Source organism: Ostrinia furnacalis, unplaced genomic scaffold (assembly GCF_004193835.3).
Source record: "Ostrinia furnacalis isolate ACB-3 unplaced genomic scaffold, ASM419383v2 OfSCF7348, whole genome shotgun sequence".
Lineage (NCBI taxonomy): Eukaryota > Metazoa > Arthropoda > Insecta > Lepidoptera > Crambidae > Ostrinia > Ostrinia furnacalis.
Genome location: NW_021137587.1, coordinates 419916 through 444856, shown reverse-complemented (window position 1 = coordinate 444856; position 24941 = coordinate 419916). Strand labels below are relative to the sequence as shown.

Below are 24941 nucleotides of genomic sequence, written 5' to 3'. Positions count from 1 at the left end.
GCAGTTCGCCTGGCAAGCGAAAGGTCTTGGGTTCAATTTCTGCCTTAGGCTGGTCGATTTTTACAAGCTATTTATAAAACTTAGGTACTATTACGATGAACTGAAGGTATTTATTTAGTAAAATTACATACTTTTACCATAAGACGCACTGAAAATGACATCCAAGAGGGTGTAGAGCTGGTTGAATTTTCCCAAAAGGATGATAAAGCCATAAACTTATGATAATTCAAATGCAAAATAAATGTATCGAAATCTGTTAATACACTGAACCGTAAAGAAAAAGGGTCCTTGACCTAGCTTTACGAGACAAAATGTACTGGAAAAACTACGCATTATTATTTGCTCTACATTTATTAAAAACAGCTTGAATCAATTTAGTCTTTATTTCATAATGCTAACTTTTGAAGATATTGAAGATTTTCTAACCGACCAATTTTTCCCAGTATTTTTCAGACGAGACAAACGACGCATCTTCTTTAATTAAGCATTAAAGCGCTCAAATTGGGGTACATTTTCCAAATTCTCCGAAATCAAGCTGTCAATATTATCTCAATTAAATTACAGGGGCGTGCTAAACCGAAGTTTTATCATAATACAATAACTAGCTGCTCAATCTGCCGCAGGAGCCTGGCAAAGAGCCTCCTCGCCCAGTGCAGTCGCGAGCCAGGCGGGCGGCACACGCGTCGACCGCCGCGTGTTCAGTAAACACGGGACTTGTTGTGACAGGTGTGTTTGTGGAGGCCTGAGACCTTAGTTTTTTATCCATTTTTAAATAAAGGGTTCTGGGGATCTTTCAAACAAGTGATTTAGGACAGTTTACAGACGTGAAGATTTTTGGTAGAGTCAAGTTTTGTCAATGAAAATTTACACGAGCTTACGCTAAAATATAGGGTCAAAGCTTCTTTTCATACCGGCCTTTTAAATTAACCGTTGTGTAATTAATTAAAAAGGAAGAGGCTTTTTATCATTTAATTTTTTCTTTAGGCATATTCTATACTTAATTGGCCTGAAATAATTTGTACTTATTAATAATTGGTACAAACGGAAAATTTTCAGTCTAATTAAATAATGAGTAGTTTTTGCTTTAAGCGCATTAAAAAACATTTCTTTAATTAAAATGCCTAAGAAGTATAACCATTTTTTTATTAGTTTCAATTAGGAAATACATAACACTGATTTCCTCAGAAAACAACTGAATATTTACAGAAATAAGTAAGTAGATATATCATGTCTTTCACAAGCATTTATCTATAGGTACTAATATTATAAAGCTGAAGAGTTTGTTTGTTTGTTTGTTTACTTGAACGCGCTAATCTCCGGAACTATTGGTCCGATTTGAAAAATTCTTTCAGTGTTAGATAGCCCATTTATCGAGGAAGGCTATAGGCTACACAACGCTACGATCAATAGCAGCAGAACAATAATGAAAAATGTTGCGAAAACGGGTTATCATGCGTACGAAGTCGCGGGCACAGCTAGGAAATAATATAACGAGCGCTAACAATCACACATTAACCGTTTACTTTAAAAATTAACGCATCTTTCAAAAGACTCATCCGTCTTCCGTGTTATTTTCCCCACCGGGTCCCACAGCCCCCGGTGACATTACTCGCGGAGCATCTTCGGGTTACGAAACGCAAATGTGTCCAAGTTACATAAATAGACACTGGTATTTGCAAATAAAGAGATTCAGCAGTTTGATAAATAGTTAGGTACTCAATGATAAATCGAACATTTGATTTCATACAATCATGACGTTTCCTCATTCATTATGCTTCCATGTAGGTCAGTGCATCATGTACTTATTCCAAAATGTAGCACACACCTAATTGGTTTTTTCAAAAACTCACATAATAAAACGGCATAACTGAAGCGTAAAAACCTGTAAAAACTCAACAATTAATTTAGTTTCTCATAGCTTTTGTAGGTCGAGTAGAACCGTAAATTAATACTGTTCCAATACATATGTGTATTTAACTGTTCTAACAGTAAACAATCGTCTTCAGCTTCAGCGAACGTTACATCAAGGTTGGCCGAATACCGCCGGCGCCGAAGATGCGATCTTTTGCAATGAGCTATTATTTAATCTTCACCTTTACAAAGCAAAAAATCTTGCGGAAGATGACCACGAGGCATTGTCTGTGTATTACTTTTTGTTTAAGTTACCTACTTAAGAAGCTGTATTGTTATTTACCACTGTATTTAACTACCTTCTTATTCATAAAAAGTTAGAGCTATTAAATGCTCTGTTATTTTCAGTTAGATGATTATTCTGCTGCCATATAAAGAAGCAATACAGTAATTAGTGTTTTTGTTAAAACAGTGTTATATGACTGTTATAGTTATAAATAGAAGAGTTAAAGTTTATTTTGTCTGTATTTTTGCACATTTTAAAGACACGGTGTCATCAATGTGGACCATTAATGTTACGGAGTGTTTTAGTAAGGACGCAAGTTAGCTAGTTTTAGTAGCAGTTTTAATTTCCCAAATGCAATTAATGTTGAAGCCTTTAGCAACAAGAGTGTAGAAACACCGTACAAAACAGTACGTCATTCCGCTTTTTATGCCCCCTTTAAGTGGCTTAAGTAAACTCTAGATGTAATTGCCGCTGCTAAAAAGCATGTAGTTCTCATTACTAGTTCTTGCGACAGGAGCGATTATATCGTTAGCGTCACTGTAACACACCGATATTGTCACATGCTGCTTTTTCTGGAAATATTGCAGATTCATGGTGACGACATGGGACTTACAAGTGGTGTTTTCGGACATACTATTCACGATATCAACACCGCACCGTGTAATACGCGATTTAGTTAGATTATCACTTGTTTTATATTAGACACTGAAATGACACAACTCAGTGAAACAGGTTTTCATAGATATTTTTAGCATTGATGTAGGTACTTAGTGGCTCATGAAAATTATAGGTACACTACAAGGTCCATCTTTTTCTGGCCTATAAAGTGGTTTACTCTATTATAAAGTTACACCTATAAGGAATATAAAATGCCTTGACTGAAACATTTTATGATAAGTAATATTTTACAAATACAGAAAAGTAATAGAAATACTCATGATTAGTATCGTAGTAGCTACGATTAGCTATAACCTGATTTGGTTTGGCTCTACATTATGTCGATGCAAAGACTTCCTAGATCAGATATGGCAATTGGCAACTGTGGCAACACAAGAAAGACCAAGTTGCGTTGCGCGTGCGTGATCAAGTAAAAAGCCAGTTGCTTCATAACCGCTGTCAATTGATTGGCACTGAGAACGGAATATTAATCAAGCCTAGAACAGTATCGCTTCTTGCGATACAATTAGCATATTCAGTTGCAGAATCAGCGCACTAAGGGAAATGCTTGGTTTAAACTTTAATAGAGTATGGTGCGCTCGCGCAGAGATGAGGGTGACCATCGTTCAAGGAAGATTTTCAAGGATTAGTAAACTTATAGTTACTACTGTTGAGCGTGCAATATTTTCCCAATCCACATTTTTTTTTAATTATATTTTTTTATAATGTTACTTTACTAATTTACTTATCGCTTGATTATCTTTTAATATCAGTGAAATTGTGTGGTAATAAAATAAACTTTAAAGTTTGTCACACGCTTAAAAATCCAGCAATATCCATTCATTGAAATTGTAATTTCTACCACCATGTTTTATGCAAATAAAATTATTTGACTTGATTGTTGAACTTGGATATAATTTCATATTTGGGTCACCAGTGCAGGTGCCCAAGTAAAGCGTAATCTTATTAATGTATAATTCAAATAGAGCGATTTGAATCCTGCGGTGCGGTTGCCCCACATCGCTGCTTGCTCTGCTTCGGCTAACGGTTGACGTAACAGCATCTACCGTCCGTTCTTTGCTTTTTCTTGTGCTAACAAATACTGTTTCTATTGAATGCTGTAATATTTTTTCGGTTACCATGCAGAATTGTATTAATAATTATGATTCCGAGGAAAAATAGAACTCAAGGCACACGAAGCGCACATAGTGATGTGTGTTATCTGTTGTATGACTACTCTTTAGAGTACTAAAGACTAGTTTGTAATATAGGATACTAGCTTTCCGCCCGCGGCTTCGCCCGCGTGGAATTTTGTCTGTCACAGAAAAACTTTATCGCGCGCGTCCCTGTTTCAAAAACCGGGATAAAAACTATCCTATGTTCTTTCCCGGGACTCAAACTTTCTCTATGCCAAATTTCATCAAAATCGGTTGCGAGGTTTAAGCGGGAAAGCGTAACAGACAGACAGACAGACAGACAGAGTTACTTTCGCATTTATAATATTATATAGTTGGGATTATTAACGACATCAGTATACCTAAGCAGAGGTCATAAATCATGTCATCTATTTACAACATTTCATTATCTCATCTAAATAGATCTCTGTAAAAAGAACAAATTACTTAATATAAATAACATGGTTGCTTTATTTAAATAAATAAATAAATAACGTTACAGATAAAATATTGGCTATAAGACTATACCACAAAGTTCAGATAAAATCTAATCTAACGTTTGTGTTGTGAATAACGGATGACTATTACACAATAGGTGTCCTATTGTCTTAAATACTCCAGCGTTGCTTTTACTGTCTTGCACTAACTTTATGGTAGAGTCTTATAGCCAATATTTTATCTGTAACGTTATTTACGATCGAATTTGCCTGAATCTGTCTCTATTTTCGCAATCCTATCGCGTAGCTTGCGACCATTTCACAAATCTTGCTGTCCAGCGTAACGCCGTTGTAAGTACACGGTAGGCCCAGTTATACTTCCTTGATTACGAGTATGTCACATGGTGATTTTACAAGAATGTTATTATGTTTTCTGTCATCTGTCTCCTGCTTTGTAAAGGATGGAAGTCCATGATATACTTTGAACTCTTTCTATATTCTTCTGGACAAATTAGTACTTTTTACTGTTTCATGGTGTATACTTTTTTTTATCCAAAACGAGGAAGTTCTTGGCCTGTATCTCACCTGATGGTAAGTGACGATCAGGCCAAAGGAGGAAGCGAGCTTCACCCGGAATCCTTAACCACGGAGGAACTGGCTATCTTACCTCTAACTGCCGGAACACAACAATGCTGTTAACATTGTTGTTATGGCGGCAGACTTAGGTAAGATGGTGGTAGCTAGCCAGGCGGACTTAGAACAAGCCCTACCCCCAACCAAACCGAACAGAAATATCTGCCCCCACTGGGAATCAAACCCGAGACCTCTGTGTCTGAAGCAGGTGGTCTTACCACTAGACCACAGTGGCGGTTAAATAGAGGTGGGATTAGTCACGTAATGCAATACGTCATGTGAGGTGATTCTCCATAATGTTATGAGGGAAATAAGCTTATCTTAATTGACTCGAGTGTAGAGTGTCTAAGGTTGCAGATGATATTAGATTAATTAAATACAAGAAGACTTATTTAAGTTCCGTCATTGCGACGCGGCAGCGTCTTGTTACAACTTGACATCCTAGATGAAGAGCTATTAGGCGGCTCTAATGAAACATACTTAAAGAAGGTACAAGTAGGCATCACGGGCAACGCTCTACCTTGAACCTGTTAGGTGAGGTAGAGATTAGTTTGATGAAATGTTCTGTTTAGATTGGGGCTAGATATTTTTGGTGATCGTCTCTGGTGAGCTGTGTTAAAGTACAAAATAAAGCAGTGCGTAGGAAATAATAGTCTTTCTGTTTGAGCGTCGTAACGTTGGCACTTATGTTCAGTTCTTTTCAAAGTTTATATTCTTTGTCTAATGTGCGCGTGGGCCTTTTGTTTCTGAGTCTATTAGCTTACCCTCACGTAACCCTCCAAACAACTGGGTTACAATAGCGCGGTTTCGACACCGCGGCTAGATCAAACGGTACTTCGCCGTTACTTCTTACATTACCACAATTACCGTGACCATCCGCTGTGTAATCTGAGCTGGCTCTTGAACTTGAGGTAATTTTGTCTATGATCATGTTGAGGTATCTAAGAGGTAGTCTTGGAGTCGGATTCTGAAACCATTCAGTTTTGATTCACGAACGATGTTGCACAAATTGAGACGAGTTACAATACAATCTTGTACAATTTATGTGGATTCGCAATACGAATTCGAATGGTTTAAAATACGTCTCTTTGTAATTGTATTGTATGTGGGTTGAAACACAAGTTTGGTGATTTCAATGAGCCATACTTTGGAAAGTGAATGAGCTCAATATCCGAAGTAAAACACTTTTACAATGCGATAATGTGGAAATTGCCAAAAAATTGCATTGTTTTATTAACACTAAAGATGATAGTAAAAGTTACGAGTTGTACGCATTTCAATTTTGACTCGGATACTTTGTTTACTTGACAATTTAGTCACTGTGGCATGGTCTTAGAAGTTCGTCATTCGGTCATCTCCATATTTGCGAAAGTTTGTCTGTTCGTTGTTATCAAATTGAATTAGATCATTAATACCAGTTTAGTCGTGAATGAAGAGTGTGGATCGGTTGGAACATAATAAAAATTATAATAGCGAGGAAGTTGCGCGTGACCCACCGTGTAAGTTATGCGATGCGCGATCAACCAAATTGGTTATTCATGAATGTGAAACAGACGTGATCCAGAACTGACGTGAATTCTGAGTAGAGGATAAGTCAAAAGACGCTGTGTAATTTTGAATTTAAATTCACTTTTTTTGTTTCATAATGGAAAGCATATTAAGATTCATATCATCAGTCCTCAATTTTTTAAAATTACGTGTTTAAAAAGTTTTTTCCACGTCTCAATATAATTTTAGCTTACTGTAACATCGCAAGAATAATGTGGGCCGATATTACTTCATCAGCGTACTGAGACAATTTGTGAACAAAAACAGTGAGCAACTAAGACAGTGATTCGTGAGTAATGAACCTAGTGAACTGAAAGGTTTGTAACCAAAAACAAGAGAAGAAAAAAAGTGCAGAAATCATGAAAAAAGTGTCTGGCCGCAAAAAATGTGACGTGTGAACTATTTAAAAAGAAATTGGACGTTAAACATGGCGCAGTGGGTCTGGTTGGCGGCGCTGCTGTGCGGCTCTCAAGCGGCGGTGCTGCCGCCACCCTGGGCGGACGTCAGGAGAAACCCGTGCGCTGCCCATCCAAGGGGCTGGCTCATGCTGTACTGGCCGACTGATGGCAAATGCTACACTATTTATAAGGTTGGTTTTTTATTTACTTACTAAGTTACTATCACATATCACAGGATCTCTATTTTCTGTCTTTTACTACTTAAGAATATTAAACTAGAAAGTTCAGTCACGATTTCAATCTTCACAGGATATCTAATTCAACTTCGATGTCTTGGTAATCAACGCAAATGAATACTTGATCAATTAAAAAGAAAATGACTTTCTTGCATGGCTTAGTTAAAGTTGGTTAAGATAAATTAACGTAAATAAGATTCATAATTCCTGTTTGTTTAGTAGGTTTATGATAGCCTTGCGTTATTTTTTCAATCATCAGAAATTAACGAAGATTTTTTTTTCAAGCAGCTTCCATTCTAATGAAAAAAAAAAGGATTTTATTTTGCAAATAAAACACAATATACTTAGCTGTAAAGTCTTTTGAAACTTTGTTTTTAGCAAATTAAGAAAAGTGATGGCACTTTTCTTAAAAAATGGTTTAAATTTACCCATGTAAAGAAAGCTGTTTCTTCTCCGCAATTTAAACGTTTTTTTTGGAAATGGACAGTTTTTATTTGGTGTGAAATAAAAAGTAGGTATTTTAAATTATCTTAATCGGTTTTGATTACGACTTCATTGACGTTATAACTAAAACCGTTTAAATGCCAATTCGTTTTAATTAAGTGTCAATTTAATAATTTTATTACTACAGTAACAGTCGATTTTCGTCATAAATCTTACATTAATCTCTTGCATTAAGAAGTATTGTAATGCGTGGGAGTGGGTCAGTGGGTGCAGAGCGATCGGTCATGGTCTTTCATAATTGCACTAAATGCAACGATACCCGTAACCGGTTAGACTTGTCAAAGCAGTTGCTCTATGTAGTTTTGGCACAGTTTAACACTTAATACCTAGGGTTTTGGGTTCAATGTCAGTAATCACTTTTACTTTACTGCGACGGACAGAATAAAGGATTATTTCACGAGTATTTTTTTTGTTTTGTAAGCCGTGACTAAATGGAATTTTGGCTGTCTCCACATATTATTCCTAGATATTTTAACTAAATACCCTTTACGATGTAAATCTACTTGACTTATATGGACTCTGAAGATGATTTTCTTTTCTCTTCTTAAATATTGTATAGTATTTAAAAATATTTTAATTCGAATGCGCAGACGGCTGGTAGACAAAAATTAAGCAATAATTTATGGTTATTTAAACAGATGTCAGCTTAATATTTAGATTAAAAGTGAATGCATAAAAGTTATTATTATCATTTGTCAATAAGAGGAAAACCAACTACTTTACTAAAAATATAAAATTTGCATAGCCTTTTCACAATCGCTAGTAATAGTAGTTTATGAAGCAACAATGAACGTTATAACGAAACCAGACTTAAACTGGCCAATTTGGGACGATATATCGAGTGTGAATAGATGGCCCAGTTTGCTTTCAGTGCGTTTGCGCTCCATTTGGGACACAAATCACATTTTTCTTTACTATGAAATGAAACTATGCAGATTTTATTATAACTAGAGTTTGGATTGCTGGTTTGACTTCACTCTTTAATGTTCGACTGTAAAAACACCTCAGAAAGAATCCACAGAAGCTGGCCAAAACTGTCAGAAGGAACCACAATTTTGTTTTACTAAACTTACTTTATGGGTAAGAGATTATCTTAACTTTACAATGTTTTAGTTAGGTACCACTGTTAAAGTCTCTGATGCAATGAAAAATTTTAAAGACTGAGAGATACTTTTTACTGTACACAACACAAAATAAGCAATTTGGACACAAGTCGAAACTACACAATTCAAGCAGTCTTATCGTTAGAAAGGGATCTCTTCCAGACAAACCAAGGACCAAAGAATTGAGATCCATAATTGGAAATAGTTTTGAAAACTTTGGAGCTCTTCAAGGGCCCACCTCAACCTTCACAGTGAATATCGAGTAACCTACAAAGCTTTTTATTACTTCATCCCGCTTGATCTGAATCTTTCTACACGAGTGAACCAAGTAGGTAAGTTACGTACATACCTAGTAGTAGCATGCTTTAAACTTTCATAATCTTAAAACTCATCTTTTCTTATCATCAGGTAAGATTAAGGTCAAGCGGGCTTAATTACGAGAATAATTCAAGAAAATATTTCTTAATCGATTCGAATACAGGTTCCTCGTTTAGAAAAGATAATATCGCTATAAAATTACTTAAAGCATCCAACCGGACTGTCCGATAAGTGACTAGTCATTGATGGTATCGATTACAGTTCAGTGATCACTCGATATCGCTTACTTGCCCAATCTATTCGTTAGTGAACAGTGTGGCTTTTCTCCGCTCTGTTGGATCCAGCAAGTCACGATGCCGCGATGGTTATGATTTTAAACAGGTGCACTGAATCAATTATAATTTTGTTAACTGGCTGTCATTGTTGTTTTAGATTTCCATAGTGCGTGAATTAATGAAATTAATAACTTTTATAATAATAAGGGTGGATTAGACGAAACAAGAGTAAATATTAATAATAATAATAATAANTTATCGCTATGAAGCGATCTCTTCCAGACAACCTATGGTGAGGACAGTTACTTGAAACAAATATGAAGGGGAAGGCGGTGTCGACACTAAAGAAATAAATTATAATAAAAGGCATACAATTTAAACCAAAATAATACATACAAATAATACACAAAATATATTAATATATATACATATATAAATTATAATATATACTTACATACACATACAATTCTAGATACGAACCAAAGATAGAACTAGATAGCCAGCAGAAAATAGATGGGAATTTTAAGAAGCTTAAAGGAATACAGATGTAGGGAAATTAAGGTAGCAGCGTGAGGAAGGAATTAATGTCAGATTAAATCGTCAGTTATTCGACATTTTGACATATTTCTCATACTGAAACTGTCAATGTGCCAGTTATACCAGGAGTTATTCTCGGATAAAAGTTTGGTCGATTGGGTCCAAGTAAGTTAATTTAATAACAATTATTATAAATGCTATGCCAAATAACGTGTAAGTGCTAATTGTTTTAGACATCGCCACACATGTAATAAGGATCAACAAAGCGTAAAACACTAATTGGAACTGCCAAAAATTCGTTAGTTTTGTTTTAAGTGGAATAGAACCTAGTGGAACAGATTGCCTTCACACGTTTTGTTTGTGTAAACATAGCATAATAGTTAAATATTTTACGAATATTTTGACTAAGAATAAATTTATTTAAAAGGAAGACGCGTTATCTAAAGCACATCGCGATCGTCTTCCGAGTGCGTTGAGTTTAAGTGGCTTTGATAAATATGTAGAGCTACTGCAATTATTTCGCTATTTCACTTAGTTTACAGTTACGGATGCGATCGCAAGTGAGGGGGAAGCCTTATCTTGAGCTGACTGACGATCGCCGGCGTGCCGCGGCCTAATTAACGTAACAAATTACTGTTACATGACTATTTATTTAAAAATAACTATTTACGTCACACGGCTCTACTTAGCTGTAGAAATGTGAGTTATTTGAAAACAACGCCGTTACTTTTAACGTTGTTATTTTACTGGGAAAAGAACGTTGGTTACATGTTTTTGTTTATGCTGGTTGGTCTAGTAGATTCCTAGCGGGGGCGATTATTTTGTAGGGCCTTTTCTGGCTAGCTACCACTATCTTACCTAAGTTTGTCGCCATAGTTACAATGCTGTGCTTCGGCAGTTATTCTCATATTCACAAACGATGCTTGCTCAAGTGAAGCAGCAAATCGAACGCTCAGCGTTGAATAGAGCTCTGTGATTGGTTCGTGTGTCATCTCATCACCCTGTGCGTCCACGCGCACTGTGAGACCTCATAGTAATGTTTGTGAATTCGGGCGTTGGAGGCTGAGATTAATAAAGCCCTTAAGTCAGTCAGTTCCTATGTGGTTGAGGATTCCAGGTGAAGCTCGCTTCCACCTTCGCTTCGGTCTGCTTATCATTTTCCACCAGGTGAGAGACAGGCCAATAGCTCCTCGTTATAGTTAAAAAAAATTGAATTCGGCAGTTTTATTACGTTCATCATCAACAGCCCTTTACAGTCCACTGCTGGACTATGAGGAGCCTCCTCCACTATAGTGGAGGGTTTTGCCATAATCCCCACGCTTGGCAGGCGGGTTGGAGATCGCAGTTTAAATTGATTGATGTTTTTCAGAGAGCGCTGCTGCCCGTTCTCTGTTTGATGTGTATTCCCTAAGTCGCCTCTTACGACACCCGCGGGAACAGTAGGGGTTGGTGACAAATGTATTCTACTCTGCCGTCACCACACGGCTTTATTGCGCTAACAATATTATTTGACTTTCTATCCCCGCAGGGCATAGGATGTGCGCGTGCGCCGGAAACGCGACGATCTAAAGTATAATCTGTACCTCTAGTACGAAAAACTGCTCCTACTGCTCATTATGTCAGTCGGGTAGGTTGGTAGCCTTGGGTCGGGTCGTTATTGCTTTGTTATGTAAAACTGTGTTTGTGCTTTGTGCTGTAGGGCTGCTGGAGTGGGACAACTGACAGGTTTTAAGATAAAATAAGATAAATCATGTTGTCTTAAAGGAGGCAATGTGATTAGTGTGAGCATCATTCTTAATGATGTACCAATTTATTTTTGCATAGCAAAAGTTACGTTTACTTACTCCATGTATTTTTAATTAGAATTTGCATTTACAAAAATCTAGATCCTATCTATTAAAAAAAAAGAGAATGCTCATTTGTTGCCGGAGCTTTAATTGAGAGGTCAACATTAATTAATATTATGTTATGTTTATTGTAGTGTAAATCATACGTAAGTACCTATGAAATGTAAACGAATATGTATAAAAATCACTGCGTAGTTAGGTATGTAAGGTAATAAATATTTCAGTTCATTAAAATCTGATGGATTAAACTATTTAATAAGAAATACGTTAAGGCTCTACATAACTCTACATTATACCTCATTCACTCCAATACAAGGGACTGATGCCCGTTTTCACCATCGATCCCTAATTTATAAGTGACCCCTATAGTAACACATAACAAAAAATTTGTTTTCATAGGGGCCACTTAAAAATTAGGGATTGATGGTGAAAACGGGCATGAGACAAATACATCGAAATCGTTTCCGCACCGTCTACCGCACGTTGCCGCGTTGTCGTGAGATGTCGACTGGATAGTATGGAATGGAGGTCGCGCGTTCGCTTCCCGGCGAGTCAGGGTCAAGGGTCGCGTTGTGCAACCACCGGCATCGTCACAGCTGTGACATTAGTGAACGGGGTTTGTGTTCTTCTGGCCCTCATTATAAATTATGACTATTTTGAAAACAGGCTTTTAACAGGTGTGTATTTATTGAGTAGGAATTAAATCTAAATTAATTCAAATCGGTGATTCATCAAAGTATACGTAACATCAAGTAAGGTATTTGTATTCTATGAATAATGTTTTGAACTCTACTCTGACCGCGATCGTTGCGTATCTAAAGAAAAAAGAAATATGCAATATATGTACTTTCATATTAGTGTTCTCACTGTCGGTGGATAAATTATATCTGACACACTTCATGGTCTTCCATGATCTCCATTTATTTCCATGATCTTAATTAAAATGTTTATAAGAAAGTAGGGTGACAATGAAATGTTTTCGAATTAATGTTGAAGTAACTCTTAATAAGCTGGTTTTAAAAGCTAACTTTTTGCTGGTTTCAAAAAGCTGCTTCCTAAATTTTTATTAAACTATTTCAATTGCTTACAATATGACTGTGTTTGACTGAAATTGATATAACGCAATCGCTATTGAATCATTGCGGCAATAGCTAACTGCGTAATTTTGATAAATCTGCAAATTATTGCAGGCAGAAATGTCACTGAAAATTACAGGTTAAAATTGGTAAGTGCATCGACCTCTGATCGCATCGACTTTATTGTCAAACCTCACACAAGCCTCCGAATTATGGCGTGGCACAATGTTATGTAATGTAACAGTATTTGTACGTGATATCCGGCAGATTTAGCCTTCGGATGGATAGTGACAGGACCGAAATTGCTTATGAGCTTTGATTACTGTAATTTTATTATCAATTTGGTTGATGAACGTAATTTGTGTCCAATTAATTTTGTAATGATTAATGATATTTGATGGCCTAAAGAAAAGGTTGGTTTATAAATAGAACCATAAATAGAAGCATCAAATTAAATTGCAAGTTTCTTAACATAACGTTTAAAACCTGGCAAATTAAAATAAATCAGTCACCAATCTCGTGTGGGATATAAAAAACAAATTAAACTTACCTAATTTTATACCTAACTATTACTCAGTTTTAATTTATGCTTATATTTATTACTCCAAGGCTATCCCAGAATTCAGTAGAAGCCCTAATTACTTTATTTCGAGTGTTTACTTAAAATTACTACCTAATGTTTTCCCATACTCAGCCTAATTAGTCATTTCGCAAAAGTAGGGGAGACTGGGTACGGTTGAAACAAAGGACGGTTGAAACAGAGCAAATATCTCGTAAACGGTTCCACGGGGAGTTAGGGGTCCTAGGGGAAAAAGAAGCGGACCACAGGTCCGAACACGAATTTAGTGCCTAAAACTTCCTAAGGCGTTGACGTTGTGTGCAAAACGCCATATTATTTTTTACTGCCCAAAAGTAAGTCTTTTTCTTCAGACATTAACGCTTATACTACCTGTTCTTTTTATGTGAATGTATCGAGTGTGCGTTTGCGATTATAATGAAGCTTGTAGAATAAGGGCCAGTAACTGTTTTTAATGTGTTATCATTAGTGTCGAAACTATAAAGTATATTTTACCAAAAGTGGGGTTGGGGACGGTTGAAACATTTTTTGTGGGTACGGTTGAAACAGGAAATTTATTAATGTTAATTTTTAGTAGATACCGAGAGTTTGGGTAAGGAAGATTTCCAGAGAGGAAATTGACTTAGTAAAGCATTAGAGGTGGTAAAAGCTTGAGATTCACTGCGGAAAGCGGCGGAAAAGTATGGTTTGAAAAAAAAAAGATTTTCGTTAATTTTATTCAGAATTTTAAAATTATTTTATTATTAATGTTTATTAGGTTTGGAAATATCATTTAGTTAATCATATTTCTGTTATTTTTTTAAATGTTTACTACTAATCAAAGGCTAATAAATTTTTTAGAAATATTAAATACTTAGACTGATTAATGTCGTCATGTGGTACTATAATTTTAATATTCGTATTATTAATGATAAATAAAACACGTTTTATTAGTACTTAATGTATTATTTGTATGTATTTCAACAGATCCCAATCGCTGTTTCAACCGCCCCTGGCATGGGGACGGTTGAAACAAAATTTCTTTTTTTTTAAATTGCGTATATTTCTATAAATAGTAACCCGGGAACTATAATGATACAGCCATATCATAGCTAAAACTTCAAATTTCAATTTCACGTATCGTAATCGTCACTTGGTTATTAAAAACAACAAAATTATAGACAATAAAAGCAAAATTGTTTCAACCGTACCCAGTCTCCCCTAATTAACGCGCTAGACTTTTTTCGCACTTTACAACGTTATTTACCTACCTATTAATGTAATGAATACGCGAATGAAGCACTTACAGCAAAAAATGGCAATTTAAGGAGTGATAAATGATCATCATTGTCCCAACACAATGAATATCGTGTTTCTGTAAATGTTAATCTATGATAGCGATTAAATCTACATTCCTATGCATTTCTTTAGTTTAGATTGTTTCATGTTGGACGTTACGATGACCTTACAATTCTTTACTGGATAAGGAATGATGGGAGAGATAATTTTACAAAGTGTTGTTGTCAGAAAATGTTGTATGGAAAATTGAATTTCTTATTTTTTAATCTGTTTGTAATGTACGTAAATCTTATGTAAAATCCCGAGTTTATACGAGTGCAATTAAGTTCTTCTCAGTCGGTACACTCTTGTCAGAGTGGTCGTGGTCATCATTTTGAATCACTATTCAGAGTGATGTTCCTCGTAATACGGCGCCATTCCTCGCGGACTGCAGCTTTCCGGGTACTTTCGCTAACCGAGCACTTAAGTTAGGCTACTTTTAAACGCTATTATTTCGCGGTATAATCAGGTTTTTCTGATGACCATACCAAAATTTCGTTAAGAGTTAAAAAAATAGCCGTGAAAATACAGTATGATTATGTAACCTAGCTGCTTTGCAAATCACAAATGCTACTTACCAAAAAGCTGTGTCTGCAAAATCGACTAATCAGACTGCGCACTCGCCCATTATAAAATAGAACCTAGAGTTCGATGGAAACTTCACTTTTTATGAGTAGATCACACTTTCATTTTATTTTATTTTGGTGCGTGTACTCTGTTTTTTAGTGTTTAAGTTGTTATTTATTTGTAACGTTTTAATACCCGCATCAAATAAATACTTTCTTTCTTTCTTTCATTAAAAATCTCATATACCTAATTCTTCTTCTCAGTCGGTACACTCTTGTCAGAGTGGTCGTGGTCATCATTGTGAATCACGGTGAGTGATGTTCCTCATAATACGGTGCCATTCCTCGCGGACTGCAGCTTTCCGGGCACTTTCGCTAACCGAACACTTAGTTGCGGCCTTGATCAGGTCCGTCCATCTCATTGGTGATCTACCACGTGGTCTGGTGCCCTCAACTTTTCCCTGCACTACAAGACGCTCTATGGAGTCATCATACCTAATACGTTTCTTAATTTCCATTCCAGAAAGGCCACCCTTGCCCAGACACCCAAGAGCTGAGCCCTGGCCGGTGGGGCGGGAGAACAGTGGCTGAGTGCAAGTGTCCCCCCGGCACTGCCCAGCTGCCCCACACCACCACCTGCCACAAACTCTTCGAGCGCGGTCCCTGCAGGCCTGGAGAGTACTTCGCGCCGGTCGAGGAGTCCTTCAACAAGAGAGGGTAGGTGAGCATCTTGGGCGATACTCTTCTTTGTTGTTATGAAAAGATTGGGTTTGAATTTGGGTCGCCTTTGAGACTGACAGCACTGCCTGATACGGGATCTAGCTTAGGGCTTTATTGGCTGGAAAATACCAAGAGTCAAAGAAAATCTTCTATTATAAGGACATCTAGAAACCTGTCATTAAGCAGTGTTAAATCTATTTGTTGTTTTACATAGAATCCATTCCTATGAAGATCCCGGATTCAGCTCGAATTTCCTTGTTTTAAATCTTATTGCAATAATTTCGACATAGGCTATCATCAGTAACTTTAGTTCCGATAACGGAAAAAAATACCAATCAAAATTTGATGGATTTCCGTTGCGCGTTGCAATATTTGAAATTATTCAATGAAGCTTAATTTTCAGTAATTTAATAAATGTTCCATGACATGCTATAATTTCTTAAGTGCACTCTCAGATGTGGGAATCCGTGTCCTGTCATTAAAATATTTCGTCACTCTTCAAGTGAGCGGCTAGACTACCTCGACCCAGGTGGACTGATAGTTCTCGTGTATTGTGTTTACCAATTAGCAGAATCAATCATTAGGTGCGGCTCTATAGTTTTTTTTGCAATCATATCAAAATGTACAATCTCCTTCAATGTCAAATACTGAGAATCGACGTGGTATTGTGAACTGTTTTAATTATTCAAATGCTTATGACTAATCCTGTTCTGTATTCCAGCGAACGACAGGGCATGTGCGTGCGGCCGCAGCAGTGCGCTGACGAGACCTTGCTCTACTGGCCCGCGGATGGCCGATGTTACTACAAGATGACGCAGGGCCCTTGCTACCCTGGGGCCTTGCTGGACGTAGGCGAGGATGGCCTTGCTAATTGCACGGTAAGACCTGAGTGAAAGGGAGGATTTTGCCAAAAATTTTAATAAATCAACGAGACCTTGCTCTACTGGCCCGCGGATGGCCGATGTTACAACAAGATGACGCAGGGCCCTTGCTACCCCGGGGCCTTGCTGGATGTAGGCGAGGATGGCCTTGCTAATTGCACGGTAAGTATTTTGATCACCAACAACTACCTTTTGTGAAAGGTAGGATATTTTGCTAAAAATCATCCACAACTATGCCGATGAGGCATTCCTGTGCTACCCCCAAAAACCCAGGGGGGTTTTCGTGGTTTTGCTGGATGTTGTAATGTGTTGCTACCGATAATGCTGTAGTTGGCCGATGGGTCTCTCCTTTACTCATGCGTGGACGCCCAATCCTGGATGTCACTGGCATACTCGTACGTATTTATCGTGCTCTCCACCGACGTACAATGTGGCAGGAACGTTCTAGCGAAAGTTTTCTCAGGGGCTTAACAGGTACTAATGGAAGCAAGGTTACACTTTTGCTATGTGTATGTTGTGGTTATGTTACAGTCAAAACTCATAATTATTGACCAAGTGTCAGTCAGTGGTGAGGAAATATCGCATAAGACTATAAAAAAAATACTTGATAACAATTTCTAACACAACTTCCATAAACTTTCAGTGTGCAATCGACGGCCCGAACTACTGGGCCCCAGACGGGGGCTGCTACGCGCACTACACGCGGGGCCCGTGCGAGAAGGGGCAGCTCTTCCTGCCAGGAGCTAAATGCGGCTGCGAGCCCCACCTGCCGCAGTACGATAATGGGACGAATGCCTGCTATGAATTGGGTAAGCGATTGAACCTCTTAAGGTTCGGCCAAACCAACGCGATCACACGCGATCAGCCGGCATGCAGCGATGGCGATCAATGCAAGTCTGGTAGCCATCGCTGCACGCCGCGGCGGCTGATCGCGTGTGATCGCGTTGGTTTGGCCGAACCTTTAGCTCCTTTTTGCCTTGGCAGCTCCTTTTGGTCTTATCTCTATGACAGATTCTAAACTAGAAATGATTAAAATTGGTCTTATAGAACAGTTTCCTATGTTAGTCTATGTATGAATTCTTCTGCAGCTGTCCAAATATCTCCTAATGATTTCTTCACACCTGTTTGTTAAGTGTTACAGCTATGGTTAAAGTCTATCTTACCCTCGTTGTAACTATTTTTGAGTGGTCCTTTGAAGAGACGTCTTTGCGAGTCCATCAACGAATCCCTTAAAACTACTTTTCTGGATATGTTTAAACGCGGCGTGCAAGTCCACACTGTGTGTACATAGTATGTACACACGGCCACACTGTTAACTATCCATTTCCGTTTTTGCTCTCGCTCTCATCTTATGGTGATTCTTTGCGATAGAACGAGATGACATGACTGGCAATGGGCAGTTAACACTGTTGCCGATAGTACATCTGACTTTATCTTAACTATCTCTAAAAAAATGTATATAAAATTCATTTCGATTGCGATTGCGGTCAAATACCTGCCTTGTCTAGCATAAAATTCTATACATTTCAGACACCATCGGCCCGTGTCCCAAAGGTCACCTGTTCTCCGTAACCGAGGTGACGCAGCGAGGGTCTAAGGCGGAGTGCAAGTGCAAGTCGTTTCACGCGAGAGCTGCCGATGGGGCTTGCTACAGGCTTTATACACGGGGGCCGTGTGCGACTGATGAAATGATCGCTAGGGGAGGCAGGTGCACTAAGGTAATGTTCAAGTAATATGTATTTAAAGTAAACGTACAAAGGCAGCGAATTGGACTTTGAGTGCAAATGCAAGTAGTTTCACGCGAGAGCGTCTGATGGCGCTTGCTATAGGCTCTATACGCGGGGGCCCTGTGTGACTGATGAGATGATCGCTAGGGGAGGCAGGTGCACTAAGGTAATGTTTGAGTAAAAATGAGTTAAAGTACAAAGGCACCACATTGGACTTTGAGTGCAAGTGCAAGTCGTTCCACGTGAGAGCGACCAGCCTGCTTTAAGCTCCATATTAACATCTACTATGATACAATCTTTGCCTCAGAATATTCACTAGGCGTAACAAGGTAGAGGTATGCGAGTGTGTGCGAGTCATTCCATGAAATACCAAGCGGTAAGTAAATCCTATCTAAGTACAAAATCTAAATAAACTCTTTTTCATCGAACCATCCAATTCAAAGTCAAAGTCAAAGTCAAAATTTCTTTATTTGTTTGGACTAATAAATAGTTCTTACAAATCGTCATTTTGCTCTTAAGGAGCCTCTACATGTCTCATAATCTTTTTACCCTACCAGCGCTTCGAGACCAACATTTGGCAAGTGCTGAGAAGAAGCGCCGCAACAAACTCAGTCACCACTGTCTGCCGGTTAATATAAATAAATAGAAATAGTAGTAGTAGGTACATTCGATTCAGGAGCAGTTCACTGAATTTACCATGCATTCTTGTATGGTGTATCTTATAAGAATGGGTATACAAGATTGCGTGGTATATTAAACAAGGTAGTGACGTGCTAATATCTAGACTTACATATTAAGATACTAGTAGAAATGACTCGCATACATAAATTTGAATAACTTGGATTGACCAGTCCCCGAAAGCAGCGCCTGTTCACAGACATGACGAGTGAACCAGCCATCGCTTCACTCGACCATATTAGAGGGAATGTAACGACCCGCCTCACTACGCCACCACCCCAGAGACATTTTAGTGAGAATGACAATTCCAAGTTATCTTTTAAAAAAAAAACTAATAATAAAGCTAAGTAACAGTCCAGATTGAGAAGCATGACACTATAACATTTGAGAAATTATTATTAGTTTATACATTACTTTTCATTTTAATTCTTTTTAGTGCGAGCATGAGAGGACCATAATCCTACTCCCAGGATGACTTATCATTAAGAAAATCTCGAGTTGTATAATAGGCTTTTTTAAGCATGTGATCTTTAACTATATCTTTAAATTTATTATACGGTAGCTCTTTATATTTATCAGGGACTTTGTTATAAAAATGGATACCTTGTCCCATAAAAGTAGCAAACACTTTATTAAGTCTAAAAGCGGGTATAGCCAATTTATTTTTATTTCTAGTGTTAATTTGGTGAATATCACTTTTCTTTTTGAATTCAGTAATATTTTTTTGAATAAATAGAATACAGTTTAAGATGTATTGTGAAGCGGCCGTGAGAATGCCAATTTCTTTAAACAATTCTCTAAGGGATGCTCTTGCTTTCATTTTATACAAGTATCTTATCGCACGTTTTTGCAAAATAAATATTGTTTCAAAATCTGCAGCTTTGCCCCATAGCATGATTCCATATGACATTAGGCTATGAAAGTAGCTAAAGTAGACTAAGCGAGCTGTTGAAACATCGGTTAATGACCGTATCCTTTTTATTGCAAAAGCCGCTGAGCTGAGCTTTCCCGCCAGAGTTTCTATATGGGGGCCCCACTGGAGTTTTGAATCCAGGGTAATTCCCAGAAATACAGTAGAGTCTACCAGATCGATTGCATTATTATTAAGTTCTATTTGTGTACTAACTGTTTTTACGTTAGGCAAAGAGAATTTTATACATTTTGTTTTCTTTGCATTGAGTTGTAAATTATTTGTAGTGAACCAACTTAAAACTCTTGTTAGTGCATTATTTACATCGTCAAAGTTATTTTTACTTCTATCGATATTAAAAATCAAAGATGTGTCATCAGCAAATAACACGATTTCGCAAGAGTCCTTAACAAAATATGGTAGATCATTAATGTATATAAGAAACAAGAATGGACCCAGAATGGACCCCTGCGGAACTCCCATTTTCACAGGTGACCCAGAAGACAAAACACCATTTATGTCAACTTTTTGAACTCTAAAGTTTAAATAGGATTGTATTAAATCCAAAGCCGAGTCCTTTACCCCATAATAGTGCAGTTTGCGAATTAGCGTTTGATGTTCTACGCAGTCAAAAGCTTTTGAGAGATCACAGAAGACCCCTAGTGCATTTTGAGAATTCTCCCAAGCCTCGAAGATATGTTTAAGTAGTGCAACCCCAGCATCGGTGGTGGAACGACCCTTGGTGAAACCATATTGTTCACTATGAAATAGTTTATTAGAGCCAAAGTGAATCATAAGTTGCTCCTGTATGATTTTTTCAAAAATCTTGCTCAGAGCGGGCAAGATAGAAATGGGTCTATAATTGCCAGGGTCGGTTTTGCTACCAGACTTAAATAATGGCATTAGTCTACTATGTTTCATGAGGTCGGGGAAGATTCCCTTCTCTATGCAATTATTGAATATTATCGCTAACTGTGGGGAAATTATATCAATAATGTGTTTGACTATCTTGACAGAGATGCCCCAGATATCAGTTGTACTCTTTACGTTTAAAAGATTAAAAGTTTTAGTGATATCTAATGGAGTAATATGTTTAAAAGAGAAGTGCGAGTCACAGGGTGTCACGTGGGTTTTCAATATTTCTTCGGCCTCGGAGGGAGATGACTTTAAGTTGGCAGTTGTTGCTGAAGCTATATTACCAAAAAAATTGTCAAAAGCTTCCGCTACATCTCTATCTGCAGAAATCAAATTATCGTGAACTTTGAGAGAAAAGTCATTATCTTTTGGTTTTAGTTTACCAGTCTCTCGGTTGATAACATTCCAAGTTTCTTTTATTTTATTACTGGCGTTCCCTATCTTGTCCCGTTACCTTTTCCCTTGTCCTAATTAAATCAAAGATCGTCCACTGCTGGACGAAGGCCTCCAAGTATTTCCACAATGACTGGTCCTACGTTGCCCATAACAGGTGCTTTTCGCGCTTCACTAGATCATCGGTTCGTCGAAGAGTTGGATAATTAACAAATTAAGTCTTTACCTGGTGGTGGCAGAATCGATACCACCATATTTTGAACTTTATTGAGATAGCATCATAAGGTCTCTATAAAAAAATAATAATTGCAAATTGGCTTTTAAAAATCACTTTTACACGTCCCAGTATTAACCCTACCACTGCTTCGGGACAATAAATGGGCCAGTGCTGAGAAGAAGCAGCGCAAGAAACTCAGTCACTATTGTACCAAGTTAAACAGCAAAAAATCTCTTTCTCCCAGGTGCCCTGCGCTCGCGGCCGCCTCTACGTGCCCGAGCGCCGGCGCTGCTACCGCCCAGGCACCGCCGAGCCGTGTCCCGTGGGCGAGGTGGTCGCGTTCGACTTCGACGCCAGGCCGGCCCTGGACGGACTCAGCCATAACGGCGTCTGTGCTTGCGGGAGCGGCGCTTGTACTAGGAGAGAGGTGAGGATAGGGTTTAGGTAAAAGACCATGGACAGAAATTCGTGTTTTGTACGAAAGGTTGTTGCATCTCATCAGATATGATCAAAAGTGATGGGCCTTCTCAGATTTATCTCAACTCTGTAGGTCATGCAACTAGTAGAGCTTGCAATGAGACCAGATTTTACGCAATCAAAAGATACAAGTAATTAATGAGTTACTTATTTTATGTGATTCATGTTCGCGCTTTCCAGGGCAGGTTTATACACGTCCCAAAATATAGCTTGCCCTGCCACCCCTTCGGGACAACATAATATGGGCTGGCTGGTGCTAAGAAGTGGCGGAGGAACTCAGTCACCTTTGTAAAATTAAAATTCATAAAATTCATTTATTTTTGCAAATAGGCTTTAAAAAAGCGCTTTTACACGTCCCAATATTAACCCTACCACTGCTTCGGGACAATAAATCGGCCAGTGCTGAGAAGAAGCAGCGCAAGAAACTCAGTCACTATTGTCAGCCTCCTTTTCAAGGTTTTACAGTCTTTGAAATATACAAATTATAGTCATAAGTATTGATGCGAGCTAGGTAGTTAAACATTCCAAACATTTTTATCTTTTATATAATCATCAACTTTATAGTAGCCCTTTTTCATTAAGGTGCTTTTGATATGTGCTTTAAATTTATGAAGGGGCAATTCTACAACAGTTTGTGGTAATTTATTGAAAAGTTTAATACATTTCCCCATAAATGAATTACCAATCTTGTGCAGTCTGAAATTTGGAACGGCAAGTTTATTTTTGTTTCTTATAATGAACNATTAATACAACCTTTTTGCTATCTGCCTGTGAGATACGAGTTCAACAGATCAAGTACCTCATCCGAAACACCATAATGTCGCAATTTTTTTCGTAAGGTTTGGTGGTCTACACAATCAAACGCTTTTGAAAGGTCACAAAAAATACCAACAGCGTCTTTTTTACTCTCCCAAGCATCAAAGACGTGTTTCAGTAGTGCTACTCCAGCGTCAGTAGTACTTCTACCTTTGGTAAACGGGTTTGTCTGTCCCTTTTTTAATTAGCAAATACCTACATTAAAGAAGATATTATTGAAATCAAAATTCCTGTTATGTGTATAGGGGCCACTTAAAAATTAGGGATTGATGGTGAAAACGTGCATTATGTCTATCACCGCTGAGCCGTGTCCCGTGGGCGAGGTGGTCGCGTTCGACTTCGACGCCAGGCCGGCTCTAAACGGACTCAGCCATAACGGCGTCTGTGCTTGCGGGAGCGGCGCTTGTACTAGGAGAGAGGTGAGGAAAGGGTTTAGGTAAAGAGCATGGACAGAAATTCGTATTTTGTACGAAAGATGGTTGCATTAAGACACATCTCATCAGATATGATCAAAGTGATGGGCCTTCTCAGATTTTTCTCAACTCTGTAGGTCATGCAGCTAGTAGAGCCAGTAGAGCTTGCAATGAGACCAGATTTTACGCAAGTAATTAATGAGGGATCTAACTGGTTCCGTGTAATGTAACGCTTGTGTACCTGGTTTTCCATTTTTCTCGTATTCTTTTGATAAGTATACTAGCTTTGATGCTGAACTTAGCTCAACATAACAAAGATCTCTCAAGAATCTTGAATTTGGTTTCGTTGGCGTGATCTCCGGCGACTGCAACGAGAGTGTTGCTTATTCCATAATATCACAAAATACATCAATGGCATCTCATCAATTTAAAAATCCCTAACAAAATAATTTTTAAAGTCTTTTACACATTCCAGGTGGAAGCCTGCAGTTCCCGCCGCTGGACGGTGCCATACGAGGGCGTGTGCCACATCCTACACACGCAGGGGCCTTGCAGCCCGGGATCCTGGCTCGTCCGGGACCACAACCGGGCCCGCTGCCAGTGCCGCCCCGGGACCGACCCGCGGGACTGTCAGGACAAGAGCTGACGAACGGGGAATGTAGATGATAGTGAAATGATCTCGAGTTTGGGGCCAGTTGTGGATTGAGCTATCAGATACAATAAATCTGGAGACAATGAAAGTGGCTGAAAGAATTTCAAACCTCGGTCAGTTGACTGGAAAAAGGGTGACGTCAAATAACCGTATTTCCATTTTCAAATAATGGGAATCCATAGATTTTTTTGCTGTAAAATAGCATCTATTTCAACCATTTAAATCTATTACAATGTTTAACTTGACGAGCTATGGTCTGTACAACGAGATGGCCCTCTTACAGTAGCATTAGCTAGCCGTAGAACTTGTTTTAGAACTTGGCGACAGAGTTAAGCGGTAACAAACGTCTGGTGTTTTGGTTCTGTTTCGAAAATCTGCCGCCTCCTGTTAGTTGGACTGAAGTAATCAATGTAATCATCATCAGATGATGGTCAAAGTGAACGGTATTATCCTTTAATTTATTTTAGCGTTGATAAGACTATGAAAATGAATGTGCGCGTATTTTTATACATATTTCGTTGTGGAAAAGATTCAAAGGTTTTCTCATTGCTGGTTTATTTTCTGGATTTGTCTGTAGGCAATGTAACATTTACAAAATTTAAGCATTTACGAGTACCAATAAGTACGAGTAGTTACATAACGAGGTACTGAAGTGAAGATGAAATTAGGTATGTATGCCAAATTCGAATCGAATTTGGAGACAATTATGTCACATTGTCTACAGGCATAACATCAATATAGGATTCAAAGTTATGTGTTCTGTGCTAGAGCTTTACTATACCTACCTACTCATTACTATTA

At 38.1% G+C, this 24941-nt stretch overlaps 1 protein-coding gene across 1 annotated transcript; it reads left to right on the top strand.

Moving 5' to 3' along the window:
* The first annotated feature begins 662 nt into the window (after positions 1–662).
* On the top strand, positions 663–24896 carry LOC114364110 (uncharacterized). The gene is made up of 9 exons (XM_028320113.1): positions 663–726; positions 1150–1212; positions 6777–7176; positions 15865–16058; positions 16783–16939; positions 17586–17751; positions 18473–18660; positions 22027–22209; positions 23964–24896. Exons 3-9 carry the CDS (start codon positions 7015–7017, stop codon positions 24132–24134), a joined length of 1221 nt encoding a protein of 406 aa, XP_028175914.1. The 5' UTR covers positions 663–726; positions 1150–1212; positions 6777–7014; the 3' UTR covers positions 24135–24896.
* The last annotated feature ends 45 nt before the right edge of the window (positions 24897–24941 follow it).